The sequence below is a fragment of the Phycodurus eques genome, chromosome 16, assembly GCF_024500275.1.
Source record: "Phycodurus eques isolate BA_2022a chromosome 16, UOR_Pequ_1.1, whole genome shotgun sequence".
Taxonomy (NCBI): Eukaryota; Metazoa; Chordata; class Actinopteri; order Syngnathiformes; family Syngnathidae; genus Phycodurus; species Phycodurus eques.
The window spans coordinates 11,238,810-11,259,255 of record NC_084540.1 but is presented as its reverse complement, the minus strand read 5'-3'; the positions used below and the strand labels follow the sequence as shown (position 1 = coordinate 11,259,255).

Sequence of the window (20,446 nt, the reverse complement as noted above, 5' to 3'; positions counted from 1 at the left end):
AATCATGGCACCCACCTGTTCCCAATTAGCCTGTTCACCTGTGGAATGTTCCAAACAGGTGTTTGATGAGCATTCCGCAACTTTCTCAGTCTTTTTTGCCACCTGTGCCAGCTTTTGTGGAACGTGTTGCAGCCATAAAATTCTAATTTAATGATTATTTGCTAATAACAATCAAGTTTATCAGTTTGAACATTAAATGTCTTGTATTTGTAATGTATTCAATTAATTATAGGTTGAACATGATTTGGAAATAATTGTATTCTGTTTTTATTCATGTTTAACACAATGTCCCAACTTCATTTGAATGGGGATTGGAGAATATTGTGCAGAGGTGCAATATTGACTACTTAACACTTACTTGACATTAACTACTTAACTCAAAACACCTGCAAAGGCCTTTAAATGGTCTCTGTTTAGTTCTGGAGGCTAGACAATCATGCCAAAGACTGCTGACCTGACAGTTGTCCAAAAGATGACCATTGACACCTTGCACAAGGAGGGCAAGACACAAAAGGTCAGTGCTAAAGAGGCTGGCTGTTCACAAAGCTCTATGTCCAAGCACATTAATAGAGAGGAGAAGGGAAGGAAAAGATGTGGTCGAAAAAAAAGTGTACAAGCAATAGGGATAACTGCGCCCTGGAGAAGATTGTGAAACAAAACTCATTCAAAAATGTAGGGGAGATTCACAAAGAGTGGACTGGAGTCAGTGCTTCAAGAACCATTATGCACGGACGTATGCAAAACATGGGTTTCAGCTGTCGCATTCCTCATGTCGAGCCACTCTTGAACAAGAGACAGCCTCAGAAGCGTCTCACCAGGGCTAAAGACAAAAAGGACTGGACTGCTACCGAGTGGTCCAAAGTTATGTTCTCTGATGAAAGTCAATTTTGCATGTCCTTTGGAAATCAAGGTCCCAGAGTCTGGAGGAAGAGAGGAGAGGCAGAGAATCCACATTGCTTGAGGTCAAGTGTAAAGTTTCCACCATCAGTGGTGGTTTGGGGTGCCATGTTATGTGCTGGTGTTGGTCCAGTGTCTCCTTCGGTCCAACGCAGCCGTCTAGCAGAAAGTTTAAGAGCACTTCGTGCTTCCTGCTGCTGACCAATGGAGATGCAGATTTCATTTTCCAACAGGACTTGGCACCTGCACACAGTGCCAAAGCTACCAGTACCTGCTTTAAGGACATCGGGATCCCTGTTCTTGATTGACCAGCAAATTCGCCTTACCTCAACCCCATAGAAAGTCTATGGGGTATTGTGAAGTGGAAAATGCAATACACCAGACCCTACAATACAGAAGAGCTGAAGGCCACTAGCAGAGCAACCTGGGCTCTCATAACACCTGAACAGTGCCACAGACTGATCGACTCCAGGCCATGCCGCATTGCTGCAGTAATTCGGGCAAAAGGAGCCCCAACTAAGTATTGAGTGTTGTACAGTACATGCTCATACTTTTCAATTGGCCAACATTTCTAGAATTTTTTATTTTTTTTGTATCAGTCTTAATATTCAAATTTTGTGATTGTTATAATCATCAAAATTAAAAGAAACATTTTAAATATATCACTATGTGTGTAATGAATATAATATACAAGTTTCACTTTTTGAATGGAATTACTGAAATCAACATTTTCATCCATCCATCCATCCATTTTCTGAGCCGCTTTTCCTCACTAGGGTCGCGGGCGTGCTGGAGCCTATCCCAGCTGTCATCGGGCAGGAGGCGGGGTACACCCTGAACTGGTTGCCAGCCAATCGCAGGGCACATTGGAACAAACAACCATTCGCGCTCACAGTCATGCCTACGGGCAATTTAGAGTCTCCAATTCATGCATGTTTTTGGGATGTGGGAGGAAACCGGAGTGCCCGGAGAAAACCCACGCAGGCACGGGGAGAACACGCAAACTCCACACAGGCAGGGCCGGGGATTGAACCCGGGTCCTCAGAACTGTGAGGCTGACGCTTATAATTATATGACCAGCACCGTACAGTAGAAACTCACTTTCCAATTTGCCATAAAAACATCTGACCAATTTCCAATGGAAATTACATAAGCTAGAATCTGTGGCTATATTTTCTATCCTTTGGGACCTTTGAGCCAGTTCATTTTGACAACGCAGAAGTGTAAACAGTCATAACAGAGAGAAAAGACAAAGGAAAAGCTTTGTAAATTGAAAACTTTATTTCTTTAAGTTTAGATTGGGAAATTTGAAAAGATCAAAACCATGATGTTTAACTGAGAAATAGGTTATTTGCTTCGTCTGCATATATTTTTTGACATTCTATATGTAAAGTGAAATTCATAATTTTTCCTGCCATTCTCAATTCTGGAAATCCAAGACAAAATACTGTATAAAAAGCTGGTATGTGGTTTAAGAAATAAAAATAACAAAACCAGTGCCACATATAGTTATTAAACAATGTTCAATTTCTCAGATAAAGAAATATTGTAAATACTTAGCAAAAGCTAATAGAGTGGTATTAGTCTGAAATCATGATTGAGTGGAGCAGAAGCAAAGAACAAATATTAAACATCCATATATAGTGAAAAATAAGTAATAGTGCCTGTTTAATGAGGCCTGATTCATCTAAGGTAATTTTTCAGAGATAATATTGTCTAAAAAGGCCTATGGAGAAGATTTCTGCAGCTGCAGTTCAAATGGAAAGCATCAAAAGTTTGTTTGTTTTTTGTTGTTTTGGTCCATGTTGTGTCCATTTTAGGGTTTAGTTCATGTCATGATCACTGACACTCTGCCGCAGATACTCTTCATACAGCTTTTTCTGTAAGTATAACATGTTTGACAAACATACATTTTGTTGTTTATTCCAGTATTATTAAAAGCAATCTAATCTACACACAATTACCTTTTTGGTCTTTGCCACTTCCTGAACAAAGTCCAACTTTTCCTGCAGTTGTCTTTTCTGCTTGCCTGACAGAGTTGGTTGAGTCCTGCAAAGAGTAAACACCAAGAACTCCAAAATGTAAACATGGAGCAAAAACCTCAGCGAGTAAACCTAATTTACAGTCTTCACTGCCACCCTGAAAACATTGAGACCTACATTTGCTGGCCACTAAATTAGTGTAGTACCCAATTATTCTCAACCACTGTTCCTTAAACTCTTCAGGTGTTCTGCGAATAATTATCCAATATCACTTAAATGGTCTGAAATTTTATTATTTACTACAACAATGTATTTTTTGTCCTTTTATTTATGACAGCGAGATACAGTATAGTGACAAGACAAACAATTAAATGCTTTCACTAGATGGCAGAAGGTACAATTCATCTTTTACAAACACAATATTATTAAATATATTGTTACACCCCTCCTTGAGCCGTCACCTTACTGTGGTGGAGGGGATTGTGTGTCCCAATGATCTTAGGAGATAAATTGTCTGGGGCTTCACGCCTCTGGTATGGTCACCCATGGCAAACAGGTCCCAGGTGAGGGACCAGACAAAGCACGGCTCCTAAAACCCCTATGACGAATAAAATTAATGGATTTAGGTTTCCCTTGCCTGGACGCGGGTCAGCGGGGCCCCATTCTGGAGCCAGGCCTGGAGGTGGGGCTCGAAGGCGAGTGCCTGGTGGCCGGGCCTGCACCCATGGGGTCCTTGGCAATCCGATCCCCGGCTACAGAAACTGGCTCTAGTGACATGGAATGTCACCTCTCTGGCAGAGAAGGAGGCCGAGCTGGTGTGTGAGGTTGAGAAGTTCTGACTAGATATAGTCGGGCTCGCCTCCACACACGGCTTGGGCTCTGGTACCAGTCCTCTTGAGAGGGGTTGGACTCTTTTCCACTCTGGAGTTGCTCATGGTGAGAGGCGCCGAGCAGGTGTGGGTATAGGCTTTGCGCCTGTACGTTGGGGTTCAGGAAACAGGAGTTCAGAGTACCCACCCTTCTTGGAGTCCTTGGAGGGGGTGCTGGAGAGCGCTCCCGCGGGGGACTCCATTGTTCTGCTGGGGGACTTCAATGCTCACGTGGGCAATGACAATGAGACCTGGAAGGGCGTAATTGGGAGGAACAGCCCCCCCGATTAGAACCAGAGTGGTGTTCTGTTATTGGACCTCTGTGCTCATCACAGATTGTCCATAACAAACACCATGTTCAAGCATAAGGGTGTCCACACGTGCACTTGGCACTCTAGGTTGCCGTTCGATGATCGACTTTGTGCTTGTGTCATCGGACTTGTGGCCACCAACACGCCTTCCCATGAGGAAGCAGAGTCTGGGGTCTCTGAGGCGGGCTCTCCTATCTCTGGGATTGAGGTCACCGAGGTGGTTTAAAAGCTCCTCGGTGGCAAGGCCCCAGGAGTGGGGCTTTGGATGTTTTTGGATGACTACGTCACTCGGCTTGCCTGGGAACGCCTTGGGAAGGAAGAGGGTGGAGAGAGGGAAGTCTAAGCTTCCCTGCTAAACCTACTTCCCCTGCGACCTGACCTTGGATAAGCGAAAGAAAATGGATGGATGGATGGATATTGTTACAGTACACTAATATATCTTTGACAGAAAATAAAACTTTTATTTATTTTTTTTTTTTTTCCCCCTTTCTGTGTAATGGCATTAGCGTTACTGCATCTCCAGTGCAAAGAGAGTGTGGTTTAATGTTAACTTAGTGATATTATGCATTCTTAACATTATGATTGGAATCGAGATATAATTGTGGTACCTGAAGGAAAATCGTGCAATGATGAGCAGCAGGACGGAGGCAAGGAACATCCCAACACAACCGTAAAGCTTCTGCTCTCCAGACATCGATTCAAATATCCGTACTAGAGGAACCTGGGATTACAAAAGAGATAGTGGTTACTGCTTCAAAACTTACAGCTCAATAAACAAAACAAACAAAAAAAACACAAGAAAAACAGGAGTATTGAGAACACGAACCAGATAAAGGGAGAGTAATTCAATGCCTTGGCGGCCCAAACCCATCTCTAGGACCTCCTTGGACAAAGTGCCCAGCAGCAGTATGGCCAAAACAATCATGGGGATGCTGAAGCCCAGTAGTGTCAGAAAGCAACTCTTGCAGCGAGCCCGTCGGTTCTGAATACTGATCTGCCTGTGAGATGGAAGGTCATTTTCTTCGGCCAAAATAAAAATAAGAGTTTACATATAGTATAAGATTGTTTCCAGGCGATAAAACACTATTGGTGCATACTTCTACTTCTATTGAAATACTTCTCAATTTACAAAAGGAGATTTTATTGTTATGGCTGGTACCTGTTGTTGGTCATTTTATCAATGATGGCTTCACTAATGACCTCACAATCCTTCTCCAGAGAGTTGAGTGTATTCTGGACTGTCTGATTGATGGTCCTCTCAATGGTGCGACACACATCTTCAATCTGGTTGACACAGCGGCTCGGCTACAAACAAAAGCAACAACCCACCCGGCACTTCAAATTTGTTGGGTGCACATCACATGGCTAAAAGGTGCATAGCCATCTAACCGTACCTTGTTTGGATTAGGAACGTAGATGGTGGGCATGTCAAAACCACATTTGTTGAGTCCTGGTCGTTTGCAGAGCTCTTGGACAATCTGCATCATCACCCTCTAGAAGAATAAAGACGAAAGAAACAGTGAGACAGAACCCAATGATGCCATTTCTTTTTTTTGTTCCTTTTTCTTCAAAAACATATATCAAGAATACCTGTTAGCATTTCTTTCATGTATTCAGAACCTAAACCATTTAGTGATTTATAGACCAGTAGCATAACTTTAAAATATATTCTAAAGCTGACTGGGAGCCAGTGTAAAGACTTTAGAACTGAGTAATATGCCCTGGCCTCTTTGTTCTGGTCAGAGCCCGAGCGGCAGCATTCTGAATGAGCTGCAGCTGTTTAATGCTCTTTTGGGGTAGTCCAGTCAGAAGACCATTACAATAGTCAAGCCTACTTGAGAGAAGCATGGATGAGCTTCTCCTGGTCTGCTTGGCACATGCAAGCATTCACTCTGGATATGTTCTTCAGATGGTAGAAGGCAGTTTTAGTAATTTATTTTATATAGCTGTTGAAAGTCAGGTCCGTTGAAAGTCAGGCCAGGAATAAGTAAAATTTACTCGATATACAAAAATTAAGTTACGTGCTTGGTCACGGAATAAAAAAAAAACTTGCAAGTCAAGGTACCACTGTATCAGAAAGGATCGACTTTCCTCTATGAACACACTTGCACAGCTATGCCGCTTTTTGTTGCCGAAAAAGGAGCTAGAAGGATGGCGTCTGTACAGTCCGTTGTAGTGTCTTTTTTATTTTTGTTTTATTTTGTATTCCTATGTCAACTTATAGAAATCTTTTGAATTACACATAACTATTTGAACTTGTATAAAAAATTGTATATAGCTGTTTGGACTGTGGTGTTTTACCTGTCTGTATTAGAGGTAAATTTTGCTCTCTCTGCCTGAAGAAAGCAGACTGGGTCACTTTGCTTTGTCAGAACTGATCCAAGTGCTGGTAGCCTCCTTGGCTGACAGGTGTGAATTCCCACATTTAGACAGCTAGCCAATTAACAAGCTTACCAATACACACAGTTGGGATTTTAAGAAAAACAATTCTTGCGCGTCGACACAGAGTGCCACACATACTGTAGGCATAGGACCTTAATTAAAAAAAAATAAAATGCGGGTGCATAGGCCAGCCAGCACAGTACCCAACACTCAGCCAATTACAGGTGCAGATGGCGTCGCCAAGATAAAACAAATAAAAAAAAAAAAAAAACATCTGGACAACAAATAGCTGGGCCATCAGTAAAAACAAGATTCCCACACGGGTGCAGGGCCGATTATTTATTTATTTATTTATTAAATCAACAGCAGTGGGAAAATGGAAGCGAAAGGCCCCATTCAGCGTACACTGGCAAACAATAAATTAATATTATTATTATTACTATTATAGTGACCAGAACTTGCTCGCTCTCCCTCATCCTTGTCTCTTGTTGGACTTTAACAATTTTTCGTCCCCCTAAAGGTTTTATCTTCGAAGAAACTTCACAAATTCATGACACAGAAGAAAACTATTACTACTTAAAGGGGACATATTTTGCCAAACCAACTTTTTTTTTTTTTTTAATATAAATATTAAAAATTTTATATTGTCTATATGAAGCCTCAGTAAACGTGAAATATGAATTAAAATCGTCCATGCATCCCTGAGTTCCAGACGTTCTGTCGAGGCCTTAAATCAGGTCATTCGGGACGGTCTTTGCCAAATATGGATAAAACTGATACAAAACTGGGTCAAACAGGAGTACCTGTCAGAGGGACCTTTTGTGGACACTCGTACGACAATTTTTTTTGTTTTTATAAATAAAATTGACAATTTTATACAAAGTCCATGTTAGAGAGTCACTCTATGGAGGTCTAAATAGCTAAAAAATACTGGACCTTTAAGCTTTAGTCTTGATTAAGGTCTTGGATGCAGAAGACAGGACCCTGATCTAACCTGGCCTTGCCTTGGGTCTGAGCTAGACTGACGAGCGTTTCCCACATCACCATCAATGTACCGATATTTCTATTCAGCTGAATAAAAGGGAGGAGACAGGCCCATCTGGTTTGCACCTACCTGCCTGTCAGACTCTCCCCCAGCTTCATCAGCCTTACTGAGATAGAAACGCAGCCGATCCCCATGTTTGTCATTCAGGGCCTCCACAATATTGAGGGTACGCTTGCACAGAGCCTGACCCATTGGGTCAAAGAAGACCAGTATCAGGTCACAGACATCACCTGAGTGGGACAGAGGGAAGGCTATTACTGTACCAGACTACACAGTAAAGAAAAAAGGATATGTTAAGTGTTGTCCTCATAAGTGATAATGAGTAAATGATGAACTAGACTGTATTCCTTAAAAATAATGGGTCTTGGCCCACCTAGCCATAGGACAACTTCATCCACGTCAAAGGGATACTTCATATCACCATCCACCAACCCAGGTGAATCCACAAAAGTCACCAGGCTGAAACGTTTCTGCCGTGATGTGCAGATCTCTGTGCTCAAATACGCCGATACACCTAAAAAAACAGACATAGGGGGAATAAAGATAAAAACTCGGATACAAATGTCTTATTTTGATCGTGTACATTAAATACACAAACGAATGAATAGAAGAGCTGTTAAAAATGTGTTACCTGTTTATCCACAAAAAAGGGGCAAAATATTAGAAACAATTCACTTTGATACAATACAGCTTTCCCCCCAAAACATCCTAGAACTGCAATAATACATATTTGTTAGTGTGTCATACAGCACTTGGCTCTGATAAAATTACAGTTTGTAGATGTACCCGTTATCAAGCAAGAGCACACGACAATGGTTTATTTCGAAAATTCAATTTGACGCCCTAACTCTACTGTGAGAGTGCAACTGTTCTGAGAGGCAGACCATGCTCCCTTTCTTTGAATTTATGAACAATACCAACTGGAGTTCTATCCACGTTACATGAATCATGAATGAGGTCATTCAAATCTCGCGCCCCCTGACCTGCCGCTCTGTCTCCCCAGTCAGAGCGGCCAGACTATGCTGCGCCACTCCTAGAGTGTGGCGCTCTGAATAACACCACATTCCAACAACGCTCTGAGTTTCCCAATGGTCTGGAATGGAGCAGAACGCACTTGGAGTGCATTACTGAACACAGCCAATATCATTTTATAGCAGTTGCACTTAAAGAGCACAATGTTGCACAGAACTCATTTAAATTATGTACCAAGCATTCCTGTTTATTTACAACCCCAATTCCAAAGAAGTTGAGATGTTGCGTTAAACATAGATAAAAACAGAATACAATGATTTGCAAATCATGTTCAACCTATATTTAATTGAATACACTACAAAGACAAGATATTTTATGTTCAAACTGATAAACTTTATTGTTTTTAGCAAATCATCATTAACTTAGAATTTTATGGCTGCAACACGTTCCAAAAAAGCTGGGACAGGTGAGGAATGCTCATCAAACACCTGTTTGGAACATCCCACAGCTGAACAGGCTAATTGGGAACAGGTGGGTGCCATGATTGGGTACAAAAGGAGCTTCCCTGAATTGCTCAGTCATTCACAAGCAAAGATGGGGCAAGGTTCACCTCTTTGTGAACAAGTGCGTGAGGAAATTGTCGAACAGTTAAAGGACAATGCTCCTCAACGTACAATTGCAAGGAATTTAGGGATTTAATCATCTTCGGTCCATAATATCATCAAAAGGTTCAGAGAATCTGGAGAAATCACTGCATGTAAGCAGCAAGGCCGAAAACCAACATTAAATGCCCGTGACCATCGATCCCTCAGGCGGCACTGCATAAAAAAACAACATCAATTTGTAAAGGATATCACCACATGGGCTCAGGAACACTTCAGAAAACCAATGTCAGTAAATACAGTTCGGCGCTATATCCATAAGTGCAACTTGAAACTCTACTACACAAAGCAAAAGCCATTTATCAGCAACACCCACAAACGCAGCCGGCTTCTCTGGGCTCGAGCTCATATAAGATGGACTGTTGCAAAGTGGAAAAGTGTTCTGTGGTCTGACGAATCCACATTTCAAATAGTATTGGGAAATTGTGGAAGTCGTGTCCTCCGGGCCAAAGAGGAAGAGAACCATCCGGACTGTTATGGACGCAAAGTTCAAAAGCTAACATCTGTGATGGTATGGGGCTGTGTTAGTGCCAATGGCATGGGTAACTTACACATCTGTGAAGGCACAATTAATGCTGAAAGGTACATACAGGTTTTGGAGAAACATATGCTGCCATCCAAGCAACATCTTTTTCATGGACACCCCTGCTTATTTCAGCATGACAATGCCAAACCACATTCTGCACGTTACAACAGCGTGGCTTCGTAGTAAAAGAGTGCGGTCCAGACCTGTCTTCCATTGAAAATGTGTGGCGCATTATGAAGCGTAAAATATGACAACGGAGACCCCGGATTGTTGAACAGCTGAAGCTGTACATCAAGCACGAAAGGGAAAGAATTCCACCTACAAAGCTTCAACAATTAGTGTCCTCAGTTCCCAAACGTTTATTGAATGTTGTTAAAAGAAAAGGTGATTTAACCGTGGTAAACATGACCCTGTCCCAGCTTTTTTGGAATGTGTTGCAGCCATAAAGTTCGAAGTTAATGATTATTTAAAAACAAAGTTTATCAGTTTGAACAGTAAATATCTTGTCTTTGTCATGTATTCAATTAAATATAGGTTGAACATGATTTGCAAATCATTGTATTCTCCATCCATCCATTTTCCGAGCCGCTTCTCCTCACTAGTTTCGCGGGCGTGCTGGAGCCTATCCCAGCGATCATCGGGCAGGAGGCGGGGTACACCCTGAACTTGTTGCCAGCCAATCGCAGGGCACATACAAACAAACAACCATTCGCACTCACATTCACACCTACGGGCAATTTAGCGTTTTCAATTAGCGTGCATGCTTTTGGGATGTGGGAGGAAATCGGAGTGCCCGGAGAAAACCCACGCAGGCACGGGGAGAAAATGCAAACTCCACACAGGCGGGGCCGGGGATTGAACCCCGCTCCTCAGAACTGTGAGGCTGACGCCTTACCCAGTCGCCCACCGTGTCGCCATCATTGTATTCTGTTTTTATTTATGTTTAAAACAACGTCCCAACTTCATTGGAATTGGTGTTGTACCATAAGTCATGAGTGTATGTATACTTTTCGCTATGTTTTCTGTTGTGGAGATGAATCTCTAGAACATGAGGAGACTTTCTTGGAAAGCTCACCTTGGAACTCTTGCAGAGGCTTGAAGTGGGGATATAGATGAAGGGTGGCATTTCCCTAAAAGAACAGAGATGAGTCATTGTCTACGTACAGTAAGTATTGTTTAAACATAATTATTTATAGAAGTTACTCAGGCTAACACTGTGACCCATGGTTGGAATTGGCTTTGCTTAATTTGGGGGTTTATATTTAAATATTAAAAGACAGTCTTACTGTGAGGGATTCTCTCTTGCGCCCGCTCGTCACAAAACTGAATCCCTGGGTCTCAATAGCGACACCAGTACGCTGGATGTGCTCTTCAACATACCTGAATGCCATAAAAAACTAAACTGTCACCAATCTAATTAGAAAAAGACTTAAATGACTAAGTGTTACAGATGCAAATTTAGTTTAAAAGATCAGGACAAAAAAATACAATAAAATACCAGTTGATGAAGGAGCTTTTCCCAGCAGAGTGGTTGCCCATCAGCATCACAGTGATCTTCTTCCTGGGGGGCAGCAACTTTACACCCACAGATTCAGCCACTGCAATCAAGCCTGAAGACACCCATGAACATGTTAAGAGTTATGAAATACAGTGAGTGAACCCCCACATATTCGCAGTTTGGCATACAAAAATTTACATATTTTTGGGGGGAACTTATCCATCATTATTTGGTGTAAACCTTTTGTAGTTTTTGTGCTCAGGCCAAAGCAATAAAATTATTACTTTGGTGCCATCTGGTGTCAAGATTGGTGCTGTTGTTAGGTTTAATTCATTGACAGTGTTTTTTCATCTGCATTTGAAATGTCCCGTTTTCTTGGCACACTTGGTGGTCCTTTAATGCACTGTCAAATAAAGTATGCTTCTGCTTCTCTCCTGTTTGCTCCATTTCAATTTGCCTGAATTCCTTATCATTTCTTATTGGGTGTCAATGCCAAAAGGTGAGTTAAATGTCTTAATATCATTTGTGTAAAGTGTTTATATTTATACACATTTATACACATTTGCAAATTCCTCTTAGGGATGGCATCACGTATTTGTGGATTATCGCTATTTGCAGCAGGGCTTGGTCCCTATCCCCCATAAACAACGGGGCAAGCTGAATTCCTCACTCTTGATTTGCACATCCTAATAGACTACCGTTTCCACTAAATAGTTGGCAGTAGCAATTACCAGAAGACAGGAGACAGTGCTGGATGTGGCAGAGTTGAAGATGCTGAGATTCTCTTTGGGAGTGATGAGAACAGACAGGTTACAGCCAAAAGGGAAAGACGCCAATGTCAGCCCACACAGAAACTATTTCAAGATTACATTGGTGTTTTCCCTTTTGATTTCATTAGCGCTATTTCTCCAAGTGTGGTATGGGTACCACAGGTGGTGCAGATATCACTCTAGTACTGGTACCTGAACGCATCACTGTTCAGTTATATTTAACTTTCAAGTTCAATATGTTTGCATTTAATCTTTTAACTTTGTTCTAAGTATTTATTTAGGTACAGTTTTATTCACATTTTATCTGCAATATATTTGAATTGAATCATTACTTAAGTAACGTTATTTCCCCCTATGGCTAAGAGCAGTATTAATGTTCAAACTGTGCATAATGTTACAGTGGCTTACAATAAAATTAAATGTAATTTTTAGGAATAAAATCAGTCTTGTTTTATTTTATGAACACAAAACTACTGAATTTTAATGTTGATCATGACTGTAAGTTACTTGAAGAACTACCAGTGAGTACCTTCTAGGTGGTACTTGGTGTAAAAACTGAGCAATACTGTAAAAATAGTATTTGCTTATTTGAGGTTTTTGTGTCTCTTGAATGTACAGGGAGCGTGGCCCTGTGTCCTTAAGATGCAAGTAAGCTCACTGAATAAATAAAACGGAATAGTTGAGAATCAGAACCTCCAAATCTGATACCATGGTCCTCAGTCGGAAAAGGGGTGAGATCCTGCCCCAAGTGGAGGAGTTCAAGTATCTTGGGGTCTTGTTCACGAGTGAGGGAAGAATGGAACGGGAGATCGACAGGCGGCTCGGTGCAGCGTCTGCAGTGATGCGGACTTTGTATCGGTCCGTTGTGATAAAGAAGGAGCTAAGCCGAAAGGCGAAGCTCTGAATTTACCGGTCGATCTACGTTCCTACCCTCACCTATGGTCACGAGCTGTCCCTGCTCAAGCTACTGCCCCCGCGACCTGACCTCAGATAAGCGATAGAAAATGGATGGATGGAATAGTTGTTTAAATGGCCAGTAAGGGCCGTATCAGTGCTTGGACACAGAGTAGCTTCAGCAAAAATGGGCAGATATGTCACGCACATCTCAGAATTATTTTTTACCGCATACAAAGAGAGCAGTTGGTTTTAATAAGACGTGTTAACTAAATTATCATCCATTGCTTGATGGCAAACCAGAAATTCTTGCGACGGCTATGTTTAAGGAAAGCTAGGACAAAGTAGCCCACCCAGAATATCAACTTAAAATGAAGTAACATACGCATTAGCAAACATTTGCTTTGGCCCTAACACGAGAAATGATGACAACGATCCCCAAAGTGTGGCTTACTTACACTAGCTAGCTAACAGTTTGCCCCCGGCATTCGGGAACAGCCAAACGGCTTGCTAGCATGTCCACCGGCTAACTTTTCCCTCAACTGGATGCTCAGCCAACTCACCACTGTCGGGTTCCGTATACAGTTGATGGCAATCCCGCAAAATGCGCTCGTCGCAGGATACACCACCAGATATTGAATCCGCATTTGCTGCGCTTCTGCTTTTGTTTTTGCTTTTTCCAGACATTGTGCCTTACAAATACAAACGGTTAAGAAGTATTTTAATAAACCATCTGTAGCCGAAGCTTCCACTTGCAATGAGCGGAGGCTCCTTGTCTCGTTTGAATCGCCCCGGTACGCTGAAACAACAACGCAGGAAAGCGACGTCAGTAGGCCACGTCGTCAATTGAGCGGCTTTTTCGCAATGGCTTGTTGGTAATGTAGTACATTTGCGCGTGGATGTAGTCGGTGAACTGTCCAATCGTAATCATTTCAATATAGGGTTACTGTTTGATTAAATAAAGTCAATTAAAATAATGAAACTATTATATTATATTTAAAAGATGGAATCGTAAATTAAATTGTACATTAATTTAAACCCAAAATGTGTATATTAACACAAATGTAATATATTGACAACACGTTATCAAATACCAATAGATACACTGAGAACAATTCAACAGTAGAAAGATAATACTGTACAGTTAGTATATCTGTCATTCTTAGCAGTGAATATACAAGATGTGTCTGAAAGATTCCAGGACTGTTGTTACAAAAGATATATTTCAAACCCAAACAACAAATCCAAGTTTTCCCCTTCAATGCGGGGCCAGACAATCAACCAGCACGTCTACAGAAAGATCCTGCACCGTTTGCTTCAGTGCAAGAGAAGAGGCGAGAGTTGTGGCAGGACAACTCATGGCTGCTTCACCATGGCAACACACGTGTTCATGCCCTAAGCATCCAACAATTACTGGCTTAGAAGAATATTACTGTGATGGAGCAACCTCCCTACTCACCAAACATGGTTCCATGCATTTTTTTCCCATTTGCCAAGAATAAGGGAATCATCAGGGTAACCCGTTTTGAAGACATGGACGACAGAGGTGCAGAGGATTCCGGAAGAATCATTCCGGGAGTGCATGACAGCATGGCAGAGAAGCCTGCGAATGTGCATTAGACTCCAGAGTGATTATTTTGAAGGGGCAAACTTGTAGTTGTTGTTTGGATTTAAATTATGTTATCTGAGACTCCAGCCCTGGGATTTTTGTTTGACACACTTCGTAAACTAGGCTATAGTGTTCGAGAACTCTCAGACATGACAATGAGTGGTGTAGGAACAATCCGCAGTCTACAGAACAAATTATATTTCTGCAGTGGAATATTATAAGAGGGTTGTCTTTGTCTTGTATACATAGATTTTATTTCTAAATCAACATTCTCCTGTTTCCACAATAAAAAGAGGATCACACAGTGACTCCAAATTCAACAAGATACCATCTTTAAATGTGTTTAAGGGGTCACTTTCAGATATAAAAAAATATAGCACAGTAGAGTACAATGTAAAAACAATTGGATTAATTTTCATGTACTGTACATACATGTCTCATTTACTGTACTGGTAAAGATTAAAAAGTTGTGATGTCATTAACTTCTTTTCACATGTAAAGCTCAGCCTGCGAAAGTTCACTGTGATTGTACTCTTATCACATTTACAACCCCAATTCCAATGAAGTTGGGACGTTGTGTTAAACATAAATAAAAACAGAATACAATGATGGCGGCACGGTGGACGACTTGTTAAGGCGTCAGCCTCAGAGTTCTGAGGAGCGGGGTTCAATCCCCGGCCCCTCCTGTGTGGAGTTTGCATGTTCTCCCCGTGCCTGCGTGGGTTTTCTCCGGGCACTCCGGTTTCCTCCCACATCCCAAAAACATGCACGTTAATTGAAAACTCTAAATTGCCCGTAAGTGTGAATCTGAGTGCGAAGGTTCGTTTGTTTGTATGTGCCCTGCGATTGGCTGGCAACCAGTTCAGGGTGTACCCCGCCTCCTGCCCGATGATAGCTGGGATAGGCTACAGCACGCCCGCGACCCTAGTGAGGAGAAGCGGCTCGGAAAATGGATGGATGGAGAATACAATGATTTGCAAATCATGTTCAACCTATATTGAATTGAATACACTACAAATACAAGATATTTAATGTTCAAACTGATAAACATTGTTTTTAGCAAATAATCATTAAAGAATTTGAATTTTATGGCTGCAACACATTCCCAAAAAAAGCTGGGACAGGGTCATGTTTACCACTGTTACATCACCTTTTCTTTTAACAACATTCAATAAACGTTTGGAAACAGAGGACACCAATTGTTGAAGCTTTGTTGGTGGAATTCTTTCCATTCTTGCTTGATGTACAGCTTCAGCTGCTCAACAGTCCTGGGTCTCCGTTGTCATATTTTACGCTTCATAATGCGCCACACATTTTCAATGGGAGACAGGTCTGGACTGCAGGCAGGCCAGTCTCGTATCCGCACTCTTTTACTACATAGCCACGCTGTTGTAACACGTGCAGAATGTGGTTTGCATTGTCTTGCTGAAATAAGCAGGGGCCTCCATGAAAAAGACATTGCTTGGATGGCAGCATGTTTCTCCAAAACCTGCATGTACCTTTCAACATTAATGGTGCCTTCACAGATGTGTAAGTTACCCATGCCATTGCCACTAACACAGCCCCATACCATCACAGATGCTGGCTTTTGAACTTTGCGTCCATAACAGTCCGGATGATTCTTTTCCTCTTTGGGCCGGAAGACACGACATCCACAATGTCCAAAAACAATTTGAAATGTGGACTTGTCGGACCACAGAACACTTTTCATCAGTCCATCTTAGATGAGCTCGGGCTCAGAATGAGCTTCTTCTCCTCACTAGGGTCGCAGGCGTGCTGGAGCCCATCCCAGCTATCATCGAGCAGGAGGCGGGCTACACCCTGAACTGGTTGCCAGACAATCGCAGGGCACATACAAACACACAACCATTCGCACTCACATTCACACCTACGGGCAATTTAGAGTCGTCAATTAACCTACCATGCATGTTTTTTGGATGTGGGAGGAAAACCGGAGTGCCTGGAGAAAACCCACGCAGGCACGGGGAGAACATGCAAACTCCACACAGGCGGGGCCGGGGATTGAACCCCGCTCCTCAGAACTGTCAGGTAGACACTCTAACCAGCCGCCCAAATGACATCCCTAATTCATTGCAATTTGGGTTGTAAATTAATGAAGCGAATTGTGTTGGCTCTCACATGCACACTGAGTTAATGTGATCCTTGCACACAAAGAATATATTAACATAATTTTCTCCAACAGAAATCATGTTCGCCTTGTCTACTGTCGCATGTTAAGCTTCCCCCGGATCAGATGTTACTGCACAGTGTGTGCACGCACAGGAGCGGCAGACAAATGTAATGTTGTTTGTTATTAATAAGGTAAGCTATACTTGGGATCAAGTGTCTTTTATTATAAACATACACTTTAGTATGTCACTGCACCATTTTTTCCTTCATTGTTATGGCAGCCCTTTGTCAGTGGCTACCAGTGGGATTTCCTCTGTTTGGCAACCAGTTCCAATAAATGAGAATGGCTCGCATAGAGTGGGAAGGACGAGTCCACATCAACCCACTGTACTTGGCCTGCGTCATCGCCAGCTTGCAACGGCAGCTCGCTCACACTGTTGCCTGTGTATAAACAAAGAGAGAAAAATTGCTTTACTAAAGATGGCTAGTACTCAAGTGTCCCGCAAATTGTTGATACAAAATGAATAAAACACTGAATTTTTCAAATCCTCCTTACCATTTTCATCGTGGAAGTTAACCGCAACTGTCTCCATCCAAGCATTATCAGTGTTTCTAGGATCATCTACATATCCTTTAAAGACCTGCAGAACAATATACAGAATACATGTTTTTAAGAATGAACATGTCCAAGCTCAGTTTAACTTAAAACTGATAACACACGTTTAGTCATATTATTAAGGTATGATTATTTGTATCTCATATTCACATTTTTCTTTTGACAAACAAAGTTTTTTTTCTGTCTTTGTCAGTTGCAGACCTCAAAACCAGGTGATTTAAAGAGTTGGGTGATGCGCTCATGAATTTTAGATCTCTCTAATGGCGATACTCCCAGCGAATTTAATGCCTCTTCCGAAAACTCCCGCTGAAGAGTGAGAGAAACATTCTCCCCTGGATCTACCATCCCCTGCAAACAGACAAAGGGATATGAGTTTCAGCCTCAAGAAGTAACGTGGAGAGGAAAGTGAACGACAGATATTAATAAAATGTGGAAAAAGCCACCCACGCCTGGAATGGCCCACTCCCCGCAATCTTTTCTCTTAATGGAAACAAATTGCAGGATGGGCTTTTTGGAGATATGGTGAAGACTCTTTTCTCTTTTAGCATCTACTTTCCATCTGCAGGACAATAACATACATCATACAGTATATTCAAGCTGCAACATGCAGAAGGTTTGATGTATATTTTGGAAGAGGGGCAATATGATAATTTGATATAGTGATAGAATGGTATATCATGTAGAGGTAGTACAATAACAGAAACAAATGTATTACCTTGTGACAATGGGATCTGCAGCGTGATTGGGTCCCCATCGCCCCAGCAACCCTCTACCCATTAGCCCTGTGCGTCCATGAGGATTTCTACAGACGTATACAAAATGTTGACAATAACATTACATCTGTGATTGACTGGTGACTCTCGCACAAAGTCAGCATTGACACAACAAAGTCTCAGCTCTACAGCTGCAGAGGTTTGTAAATTTGAATAAAAAGATGATCCTTCCACATGTATGATTGAACCTCATTGTAATTGTGCTGTCACTTTTATTGATATACATATGCATAGTATACATGTTTGTATGGACCTGTATCTTTTTATCATCCAACTAAGCACTTATAGTTTTCAGGGTCCCAGGGATTTGGAGCTTATCCCAGCTGACTTCAGGTGAAAGCCAAGCAACACCATGGACTGGTGGCCAGTCAATAACACGGCATATACAGTGGATATAAAGTATACACACCCCTGTTCAAATACCGGGTTTTTGTGATATTAAAAGCCAGCAGAAACTGGGAGAAAGCACAAAAAAAAAATGCCAGGAATATCCTACTAGAATTGGACCTGAACCCATGCTGTCTGCACACAAGTCAGGTGAATGACCCACTACATCATTAGTGACTTTCTTCTAATAATATTCATCAACCATTTTTCACATTTCTCTCTCTTCATTTTCACTTGTGTGTTGCTCTTCATTCATTTTTATATTTTTAATATTTCTCTTTTTGTTATTTTTATTATGTAAAGAACACTGACTAGCCTTTTAGTACATCTTAACTTGCAAAGACATCAGAACTGGACTAGCTCAAACCAATATCATTCACATCCATAAGTACCAGTAATGAAAACAACAATACATTATGGCAATGTTAAAGATTTGTAATTTGCATTATATTGATGCTCTCAGGCAGTATCCCATCATATGTCATGCCTCATTAAAATAATATTGGATACTACAGTTGGGGTAGCATTGTATGAACCACTTCTCTTGGTACTTGGTTAACTTACAGAGGCTTTCCATCTTCCACTTTGTAGCAGCCATCAAAGCTTCTTCTGTCCGCAGAACCATCCAAAGAATTAAATTGTGGGTTGAATGACCTGCATTACAGGCAAAAATAAAGAGATAATTGTTTTCAAAATGTGATCAAAACTATACACATAGAACAGTTCCAGCATGTGTATAGCAACCTGGAAACATTAATTAATGTTATAAGCAGCACTACTGGTGAGTATGATGTATTTTATTTAAATGTATGTTTTCGTCATGGCTATGGATAAATACTGTTTGTGAAGTGCTCCAGATGACGTACATAGCACAGTTGTGTGCTGTTACAGTCAAGTTTTGTAATATTTTGATGGTTTTGTTTTTTTAGTGGTGGTACTAAGAGGTAGATTAAGTCGAGTAAATCCTGACTGAAGGCCCAGGTACTAAATGCATGGCCTGCCACTGCTCAAAATATGTACTGTATATGCTTATGCTAATGCAGTGATGCTGCTCACCCAATTTCAGGATCTGCCCATGTTGGTTTATTTTCTACTGAAGGATGGGTGTAGTTAACTGGATTATATCCTTGGAAACTCTGACTCCAATCCACCTGGAAATCACTCACTGGGAAGCGCTTGGTTTTGGATGCTGGGTACTCGGGGCATCTTGACTTAATGTGTGCTGAAGTGCTCATTGTGCAGACACTCTTGGAGTCGTGAGAACAACTTGACGTGGTGGGAGCGATGGCTGGAGTGATTCTGAAAGAAAGGATGGCCAACTGAGCAGTCGATGACAAGCCTGCAGCAACGAAATCTTACTGAATAAAGTTAAGTCCTTCAGCACTACACATAAACACATCGTTTGGTTTACAAGAAGCTACAAACAAAATGTAACAAAAAATAACAGCCACCCAATTGCACAAATAATACCCGTGATTTATGACTTAAGAGAGCTCAAGGCAGCTTTAAGTATTTATGACTAGAATCCATACCTGAGTCCGGAAGTGCTCACTGTATACGGGAAGTCGAAGAGGGTGAGCGCTAAACGAATCGGGACGAACAAGTTTTGTCGCAATACAAAACGTATCATTCCTAGAGCAAAGGAATCAACAAATTAGTGAGTTTTCCATAAACAACTTGTCACGTATTATTTGCGACGTAACCAGGAAGTGCACTCACTGTTTGCGTGATGACGTAAGCAAGGTCCGGGGTCACAGTTGCACTCGTTTTCAGAGATCAATTGTAATATATATATATTTTAAATGTAATTAAGAGTGTTTATTGGAATAAATCGCACTACAGAAATTATTTGTTGAATTTTAGATTAATTAAATGTTATGCATGTTTAAAATATACATAATGTGTTTGATGTAAGTGATGAAAAGAACTGTTTTGTAGTAATGTAGTTTCATACTTGTTCCTCATTTTTCCGTCCTTACTGTTTGTAGAATTTCAAAATTAAGTGATTGAACGTGAACACGAGAGCGTGTGTGCTATCCCACTGTGCACTCATTGTACAAATATTACTATTTGAATATTAATATTGGAGCATAACTCGACTATGGTACATTTATTCTTTACCA

General features: G+C 41.3%; 2 protein-coding genes across 3 annotated transcripts; both read right to left on the bottom strand.

The window, feature by feature from the left end:
* Window positions 1-2,165: 2,165 nt before the first annotated feature.
* On the bottom strand, window positions 2,166-13,635 carry si:ch211-11k18.4 (sarcalumenin). Of its 2 annotated transcripts, none has more exons than XM_061700389.1 (12): window positions 13,372-13,635; window positions 11,145-11,256; window positions 10,933-11,026; window positions 10,722-10,776; window positions 7,860-8,000; window positions 7,556-7,716; window positions 5,454-5,552; window positions 5,219-5,364; window positions 4,886-5,057; window positions 4,668-4,780; window positions 2,862-2,946; window positions 2,166-2,777 (listed from the first exon to the last, which is right to left on the bottom strand). In XM_061700389.1, exons 1-12 carry the CDS (start codon window positions 13,493-13,495, stop codon window positions 2,721-2,723), a joined length of 1,359 nt encoding a protein of 452 aa, XP_061556373.1. In that variant the 5' UTR covers window positions 13,496-13,635; the 3' UTR covers window positions 2,166-2,720. The 2 variants fall into 2 exon arrangements, with proteins under 2 accessions (XP_061556373.1, XP_061556374.1); XM_061700390.1 differs by lacking the exon at window positions 13,372-13,635 and adding an exon at window positions 13,267-13,351.
* Window positions 13,636-15,339: 1,704 nt separating this feature from the next.
* Window positions 15,340-20,037, bottom strand: nudt9 (nudix (nucleoside diphosphate linked moiety X)-type motif 9). The gene is made up of 8 exons (XM_061700558.1): window positions 19,856-20,037; window positions 19,380-19,622; window positions 18,888-18,977; window positions 17,879-17,965; window positions 17,611-17,722; window positions 17,365-17,511; window positions 17,104-17,188; window positions 15,340-16,988 (listed from the first exon to the last, which is right to left on the bottom strand). The coding sequence occupies exons 1-8, from the start codon at window positions 19,951-19,953 to the stop codon at window positions 16,843-16,845; spliced, it is 1,008 nt and encodes a 335-aa protein (XP_061556542.1). The 5' UTR covers window positions 19,954-20,037; the 3' UTR covers window positions 15,340-16,842.
* Window positions 20,038-20,446: the final 409 nt, after the last annotated feature.

Coding starts and splice junctions, on each gene's coding strand:
- si:ch211-11k18.4 (XM_061700389.1), bottom strand. CDS start 13,495: ATGTCTGGAAAAAGCAAAAACAAAAGCAGAAGCGCAGCAAATGCGGAT. Junction 5,058..5,218: donor GATAAAATGACCAACAACAG/GTACCAGCCATA, acceptor TCCATCTCACAG/GCAGATCAGTATTCAGAACC. Junction 2,947..4,667: donor ATTGCACGATTTTCCTTCAG/GTACCACAATTA, acceptor TACTCTTTGCAG/GACTCAACCAACTCTGTCAG.
- nudt9 (XM_061700558.1), bottom strand. CDS start 19,953: ATGATACGTTTTGTATTGCGACAAAACTTGTTCGTCCCGATTCGTTTA. Junction 17,512..17,610: donor GGGAGTGGGCCATTCCAGGC/GTGGGTGGCTTT, acceptor GTCTGTTTGCAG/GGGATGGTAGATCCAGGGGA. Junction 17,189..17,364: donor TTAAATCACCTGGTTTTGAG/GTCTGCAACTGA, acceptor ATTGTTCTGCAG/GTCTTTAAAGGATATGTAGA.